General features: G+C 40.9%; 1 protein-coding gene across 2 annotated transcripts in view; it reads right to left on the bottom strand.

Annotated features, from left to right (window-relative positions):
- Positions 1-1,778: 1,778 nt before the first annotated feature.
- The window catches only part of TGFB2 (transforming growth factor beta 2), a 254,239-nt gene continuing 247,580 nt past the window's right edge, over positions 1,779-8,437 (bottom strand). For both annotated transcript variants that reach the window (XM_063919121.1, XM_063919122.1), the window contains one exon: positions 1,779-8,096. In XM_063919121.1, the coding sequence (XP_063775191.1) occupies positions 7,938-8,096 (159 nt within the window). In that variant the 3' untranslated portion in view covers positions 1,779-7,937. The remainder of the gene's footprint in view (positions 8,097-8,437) is intronic.

The following is an 8,437-nucleotide window of genomic DNA, read 5'->3' as shown; positions in this document are numbered from 1 at the left end:
TGTGGAGGAAATGCACTGAGGGGCAGAGATCTGGGCCTGTGCTGTGGAGGGAATGCACTGAGGGGCAGAGATCTGGGCCTGTGCTGTGGAGGGAATGCACTGAGGGGCAGAGATCTGGGCCCATGCTGTGGAGGAAATGCACTGAGGGGCAGAGATCTGGGCCCGTGCTGTGGAGGAAATGCACTGAGGAGCAGAGATCTGGGCCCGTGTTGTGGAGGAATGCACTGAGGGGCTGAGATCTGGGCCCGTGCTGTGGAGGAAATGCACTGAGGGGCAGAGATCTGGGCCCGTGCTGTGGAGGAAATGCACTGAGGGGCAAGGTCTCAGGGCTGCAGTAATGAAGGCGGGAGCCCAGGTGAGTTATTGCAGAGTGGTGAGTGACTGGAGCGCTGGCAGAGGCTGACATGAGGTAAGAGCCTTGTCTGCATTGTCCCTAGGGTGGAGCCACCTGAGTTGAGGTTCACTGCCCTGATCAGAGCCTATGTCCAGTCATTATGTGGCCCATTTATGAAGAATTACATATGCAATGCGTTCTGGGCGTGGTATTAGAACCCAGGATCACACTGCAATATGCGTTTCTCACGGTGGGATGTATCACTGAGCACACTGCAGGGACAATGACTCTGAAAGGAGCCCGTCCCTGCGATGTGCTCTGAGCGGCACATGTGCGACGGCCATTGCCATGGTGGGTTAGACCTTAGGCTACAGTAGGCTACCACCATCTTCAGAGTCTCAAAATTGGCAAATCTGGCAGAATTGCATTCCCCATAGAAACCTATGCTGGTGGGAACTTATATCTGCCTCAGTAATACATTAGTATGGTACTAAATATTTGCTGTTACCCCCTAAAAAAAGGGTGTTTTTTGGGGAATAAGCCTCAATAATATTCCTGAGAAAGCAGTATATGGTATGCAGTCACTAGGAACTAGTCGCATCAATATACTAAGTGAGTCCATAGATTGCATTCTAGCTAACAATAACCTGGAGAAGGCATAAGGAAGTGATAAACCAGTGATAAGTGCAAGGTGATAAATGCACCAGCCAATCAGCTCCAATATGTAAATGAACACTCAGGAGCTGATTGGTTGGTGTGTTTATCACCTTGCATTTATCACTGGTTTATCACTTTATGCCTTCTTCAGGTTAAATAACTTAATACATCTGCCCCAATGAGTCAACTCATAAAATGGCTGCCTTAGCAATAAAGTAATGTGTAATGACCTCACAAAATGGCTGCCTCAGCAATAAGGTAATGTGTGATGACCTCACAAAATGGCTGCTTCAGCAATAAGTTAATGTGTTAAGATTATAAAAACAACAGGAAACACTGCAACCTTAGATGACCCCACCCTGCGGATTCTCTGATGATATAATTCTTAAAAGCCCATTATGGCATAGCGTATATCACAAGTGATATGAATATATGTAGAATTCTTATATTCGGTGAGTAGCGATGGTCATGTTTCCTTGTGAAATGTTGTTCCATGATGGGACAGATATCTGTAGGTAAAGGCAAAACACACCTAAAACTCTAATGATCTCAAAGTTCTATGACCTATATGATAGACAAGCTCCAAAATCAGTGATCATGGATCTCAAAGGGGTGGGGCTTATACAAAACGGGACAGATGTAGGGTGGAGTTTATTTTCCCCAATCTCGCATGTCTAAGGCCATATATTCAACCAATTAACTGATTGATGTGGCAAAGACAACAAAGTGGATTTATGAGGACTAGATAGGACTTTAAGTAAAAAAATAAAACCAAGGTAAAACATGATTGTACAACTGAAATAATTTATTTACCACTACAGCACCACAAAAACAGACATACATTGTGTTACAATATAATCAGTCACAAAAATACAGCCGAACTGGTTTTCTATTCATTTTCTCCTACACGGACTATACAGGTGTATCGCTGATAAGCTTAATAACACAGTTTTCATTTTCCATTAATAAAAAAGTTCTGCAACAATACATCATAAAGAAAATAAACCGAACTGAAATGGAAAACACAGTAATTTGGAAGTGGTGACAAATATCTATATATAAATCCACATTACTCACATTAAGCGGCGGCATCCCCCACTAGATAATCAATGAGAAATAAATACCAGCCGGAACCACCGGCCCATTACTCACTGGCCCTCATTCCGAGTTGTTCGCTCGGTATTTTTCATCGCATCGCAATGAAAATCCGCTTAGTACGCATGCGCAATGTTCGCACTGCGACTGCGCCAAGTAACTTTGCTATGTAGAAAGTAATTTTACTCACAGCTTTTTCATCGCTCCGGCGAACGTAATGTGATTGACAGGAAATGGGTGTTACTGGGCGGAAACACTGCGTTTCAGGGGCGTGTGGCTGAAAACGCTACCGTTTCCGGAAAAAACGCAGGAGTGGCCGGAGAAACGGTGGGAGTGCCTGGGCGAACGCTGGGTGTGTTTGTGACGTCAACCAGGAACGACAAGCACTGAACTGATCGCACAGGCAGAGTAAGTCTGAAGCTACTCTGAAACTGCTAAGTAGTTAGTAATCGCAATATTGCGAATACATCGGTCGCAATTTTAAGAAGCTAAGATTCACTCCCAGTAGGCGGCGGCTTAGCGTGTGTAACTCTGCTAAATTCGCCTTGCGACCGATCAACTCGGAATGAGGGCCACTGTTTCTCTCTTTAATCCTCCCTACTCTACAAAATGACCTTATGGAAAACTTGCCGCTTTTTGCTTTTTATAGTTAAAAAAAGGTCAATGATTGTTTTTTGGGGGGGGGGGTTTTTGTAAACTTTTTGTTCATAAAAAAGACATTCCAGCTATAAAATACACCTTCGGAAGACGGCTGCTGTTTCATGTGGTGCGTCTTAGCCTTTTATAAAATATTTTTTTTGTACATTTGAAATGAATGGAGTATGATATATCCTCTGCATCCTCCTAGCATTATTGTAAAAAAAAGACAAATAAAATAAAATCACTTAAAAGTGTTCCTGCTCATATTTATAATTATTTACACAGATCTGAAGCAATCAGTTTTATTGTTTTCATCCGGAAGCAAACTGTAGGCTCTCAAATTCATTGAAAATAGAGTTGAGGTCGATACACCAATTCTGTTTTAGTAATAAAAAGAATTATTGAGCATTTACTGCACATAAAAAAGTCTAAACGTTTCTGAGGTGTAACGGTGCTGGTCCGTACTGTCATTGGAGTGAAGGAAAATCAAATCATTTGATATGTCTAGATTGGCAAAAAAAAAACTGAAATAAAAGCTAATGAATAAAATTGTCCTCATTCCTTCTTCTAAAAAACACATAAAAAGTCTCAAGATACAAACTGACAAATCTGGTATGTATTCCAAATATGATTTTAATGAATTCAAATAATTTTTTTTCCAAGATAAGGCAATTACTGACTAAAGCTTAGTGGCTTCATAAAATTGCTTTACAGCCACAGTCATTATTTCTGTGACCATGCAAATTTGACATGAAAAATATGGAGAATAGAGTATGACTTATGCTTAAAGAGCCCCTTATCCTGGTGTTGTGATATATCACCGTTATCCTAGTGTTCTGTGATATATCACCGTTATCCTAGTGTTCTGTGATATAACACCGTTATCCTAGTGTTCTGTGATATATCACCATTATCCTAGTGTTCTGTGATATATCACCATTATCCTAGTGTTCTGTGATACAGTATATCATCATTATCCTAGTGTTCTGTGATATATCACCATTATCCTAGTGTTCTGTGATACAGTATATCATCATTATCCTAGTGTTCTGTGATATATCACCATTATCCTAGTGTTCTGTGATATATCACCATTATCCTAGTGTGCTGTGATATATCATGATTATCCTAGTGTTCTGTGATATATCACCATTATCCTAGTGTTCTGTGATATATCACCATTATCCTAGTGTTCTGTGATATATCACCATTATCCTAGTGTTCTGTGATACAGTATATCATCATTATCCTAGTGTTCTGTGATATATCACCATTATCCTAGTGTTCTGTGATACAGTATATCATCATTATCCTAGTGTTCTGTGATATATCACCATTATCCTAGTGTTCTGTGATATATCACCATTATCCTAGTGTTCTGTGATATATCACCATTATCCTATTGTTCTGTGATATATCACGGTTATCCTAGTGTTCTGTGATACAGTATATCATCATTATCCTAGTGTGCTGTGATATATCACGGTTATCCTAGTGTTATGTGATATATCACCATTATCCTAGTGTTCTGTGATATATCATCATTATCCTAGTGTGCTGTGATATATCACCATTATCCTAGTGTTCTGTGATATATCACCATTATCCTAGTGTTCTGTGATATATCACCATTATCCTAGTGTGCTGTGATATATCACCATTATCCTAGTGTGCTGTGATATATCACCATTATCCTAGTGTTCTGTGATATATCACCATTATCCTAGTGTTCTGTGATATATCACCATTATCCTAGTGTGCTGTGATATATCACCATTATCCTAGTGTTCTGTGATAAATCGCTTATCAGTGAAGCATTTTGGTAAGCATTGAAACATTCCCAATCCAGAACAGAACATCGCCATGGTGATGTTGCAAGGATTGCGATAAGTCCCTATAACTTCCCAGTAGACTGTAGTACTATGTATGTCAGGTAATGGCCCTTTGCCCTATAATTTGCCAGACCTGGGAAGCAAACGGCAACTGCTAATAGATCAATTATTCTTTTTACTGTGCAAATATCACATTTGTTTGTCTTGATCAGAAACATGCACAAACTTCAACATAATTAAAAATACATTTGTGAAAACGTGTAGTCAGGTAGTTTATGGCATAACAAGGAGTTTGATGTAAGTAAAATAAAATAGGTATTGTAGTGCAAGTCATTGTACAGGGCTTTTCGCATACCGACCAGCTGCAGAGGATGTTGTCACTTACTGCGGTTGACATTTCTGCATACCTGGCAACTGCAGAAGATGCCAACACTTACTGCAGTGTACGTTTACACATACTGGCCAGCTTCAGGGCATGTAATAACTTTCTGCAGCGTATGTTTCTTCATACCGGCAAGATGCAGAGGACATAGGGGGTCATTCCGAGTTGTTCGCTCGTTATTTTTTTTTGCTACGGAGCGATTAGTCGCAAACTGCGCATGCGCAATGTACGCAGCGCGCCTGCACCAAGTAAATTAGCACAAAAGTTTGGTATTTTACTCACGGCGTAACAAAGTTTTTTCATCGTTCTGCTGATCGGAGTGTGATTGACAGGAAGTGGGTGTTTCTGGCCGGAAACTGGCTGTTTTCTGGGAGTGTGCAGAAAAACGCGGGAGTGTCTGGAGAAACGGGGGAGTGGCTGGGCGAACGCTGGGCGTGTGTGTGACGTCAAACCAGGAACGAAACTGACTGAACTGATCGCTATTTGTGAGTAGGTCTGGAGCTACTCAGAAACTGCTAAGAAATTTCTATTCGCAATTCTGCTAATCTTTCGTTCGCAATTCTGCTATGCTAAGATACACTCCCAGAGAGCGGTGGCTTAGCGTGTGCAATGCTGCTAAAAGCAGCTAGCGAGCGAACAACTCGGCATCACCCCCATTGTCACTTACTACAACGTACGTTTCCTCACACCGGCCAGCTGCAGAAGACATTGTTACTTACTGCAACGTACGTTTCCTCACACCAGCCAGCTGCAGAGAATTTTGGCATTTACTGCAGCGTACGTTTCCTCACACTAGGCAGCTGCAGAGGACGTTGTCACTTACTGTAGCTGACGTTGCAGCGTACCGGCCAGCTGCAGAGCACGTCATTACTTGCTGCAGTGTATGTTTCGTCATACCGGCCAACTACAGAGGACGTTGTCACCTACTGCAGCTGACGTTTCCTCTGCGCTCAGTATCATGGTATGCTTGTAAATATTACACACGATGTACACAATTTTTAAGCTCTTTTTCAATGGTTTACAACAGAGATCTACACGATTGTTTCCAAATAAAGCTGGATCTAAGATCCCCCTATTGTAATACTATCGGTATAATTACATATACCCACAACAAACATAGCATAGCTATTCAGCATCATAGAAAGGTCTGTTTATTAGACCAGTACATATTAAATATTTCACTGATTTATTAAATGAAATTTACATTAATAATAAATTCAAAGAAATGCCTCAGTCAGAGATTCTGCATGTAAAGTAGATCAAAAATTAGAGCGACCAAAGTTTTTTTTTTTTTTTTTTTTTCTCATTTGTATTTACAGAAAACTTTACAGTTGTGTTTCTCATACTAGACGAATATATGAATAATGGGGACTCATGAACGATGTGCCACAGAGCACGTTGTAAAAAAACAGGTGTTGTTGCCCCTAGCAACCAGATTTTTACTTTGTAAACTGCACTGGAAAAATGACAGTGATATTACGATTGGTTACTATGGGCAACAAATAGTGTTCTACAAAGTTACCATGTCCACCATATGTATGTCTACTTAACCGCACACCGAAGTCCTAACATTCCCAAATACACAACGGTCAATGTTAGTCATGCCCTACAGCCCACCCTGGCTTCACCCCAATCTTCAAAGGCCACAACCCAATTTGCAATGGTCGTGCCTTCACTCCAATAAGCCATACCTGTCTTGCCCATTATAAAAACCAGGCCTATCGGGAGGTATGCTAAGACACAAGTAAAAACTAAAGCAAAACAGTGTGAGCACATCTTTGCTTATCAGTTCTATATTACACGTAACAGAGTAAACTTCTGTTTTCAGAAACTTCTCATTGGAGGACGAACGTTTCACCCCCAGGTGGCAGGAGTCAGGCCATCCTTGCTGCTGACCTTTTCAGGTGCCTTGGTTATATTACATGGATAACTTAGAGAGTACATGTCAGTGTTGAAGTGTCTTTGTAATGTAACTAGATCCTGGTGGATGGAGAAAGCTTTATCCTGTTTTAGTGATCCAGATTCCAAAGACTAGGCTTCCAGCGATGCATTCACTACAGTGATGGCCACATCTGTATGCTACCAAACACATCATTACACTAGGGGTTACTGTAGCTGTTTATTTCCTCTGTTTAGCCGAATATTCCATGGTAAAATAAATTGATTTCATTACACGTGAATAAATAATGTCAACAGCAAAAACAGGGGAATATACCCAATGCAGAAATGCCTACTGGGGGAACAAGAAAAGAAGGATCAAGTACGTCATGGGAAAGATACAACGCCACTACATGGGGTATTCCTGGGTTTTATTCCTTTCACATAATAACACCAACAAATTCTTCCAGTGTTTCAGTTTTTTTGTTTCCTTTAAATTAATGTCTCTGTTGTTCAAAGTTGCAGAGGAAAGCAGAGAGATTCTATTCCGTGAAACGCGTCTGTGATTTAATGTCAGGCAAATTCTCCTATGTTGCTGATATCTACTTTTTTTTTCCTTCTTTTTGTTCTGTGGCCTTCTGCAAATGATACTGTACAAAAAGAACCCATAATGAGAAAATGGGCATTGGTAAGCTGTCGTGCCACAGGAATGAAGAGCGCTATACACCTTGCATTATAACCACGCATTCTGCGGCGTACCAGAGTAGCGGCATGACAAAATTCATTGCGTGAGGAGAGATGGGCTCATCGTGGCAGCAGCTGCCAGTAGGTCCCATTCCTAAGCCAGGAATACTTAGCGGTGGCGGGAGGGTGGGGCGGGAACGTTCCTCTCCAATTCTCATTAACTCAGGAAAACTCAGTAAAGTCTTCGACGACTTTTCATCTTCTGCAAGGTTTTTAAAGAAAAACCTCAAAAAGTTCACACTAGTACCGTTTTCTCTTTTTTAGAATATAACACTGATCAAACAAGGCCTATGTTTTTTTGTTTTTTTTTTTCTTGTTTTTTTTTAAAAAGTTGGGTTTTTTTGTCCGCTTAAAACCGCATTCTCTGGCGTCAGGTCTAGCTACATTTACACGACTTTACAATCATATTTGAAAGCTGTTCGATCTTTGGCGTCTTTCCAACGTAGTACAAGATGGTCAGAGACTCTAAGTCCTGTGATACACAACAAGGAGAGGCTGATGCTTCCGGGTTAATGGTGTTGTATAGACCAAGCACCTGTGAGAAGAATGAGAAATAGGCTTACACATCTACAGAAATTATATTATTAGTAAATATATATATAGCAGTCGTTTGACCTCCATTAAATTGCAGGTATTTGCTGGTACATACATTTACATGCACACACCTGTGTGTACACCTGCCTTGCTAAAAGTTCCATTTATCAGTGCCGCCTTACACCTACCGTATAGAAGGTACAAAAAAATAAAGACTATTTACTCTCCGTTAACACTCTTTGGCTGAATTGGCAACTCAGAGCTCCAGAACATGCGCAGTGTGAAAGCACGCAAGACTTGCTCCGCAAAGAGGTGTAGCCAAACTCGAATGAGTAATGGGGC

Source organism: Pseudophryne corroboree, chromosome 4 (assembly GCF_028390025.1).
Source record: "Pseudophryne corroboree isolate aPseCor3 chromosome 4, aPseCor3.hap2, whole genome shotgun sequence".
Classification (NCBI taxonomy): domain Eukaryota; kingdom Metazoa; phylum Chordata; class Amphibia; order Anura; family Myobatrachidae; genus Pseudophryne; species Pseudophryne corroboree.
The sequence above is the reverse complement of the archived record's forward strand: the minus strand, read 5'-3'. Positions and strand labels throughout refer to the sequence as shown.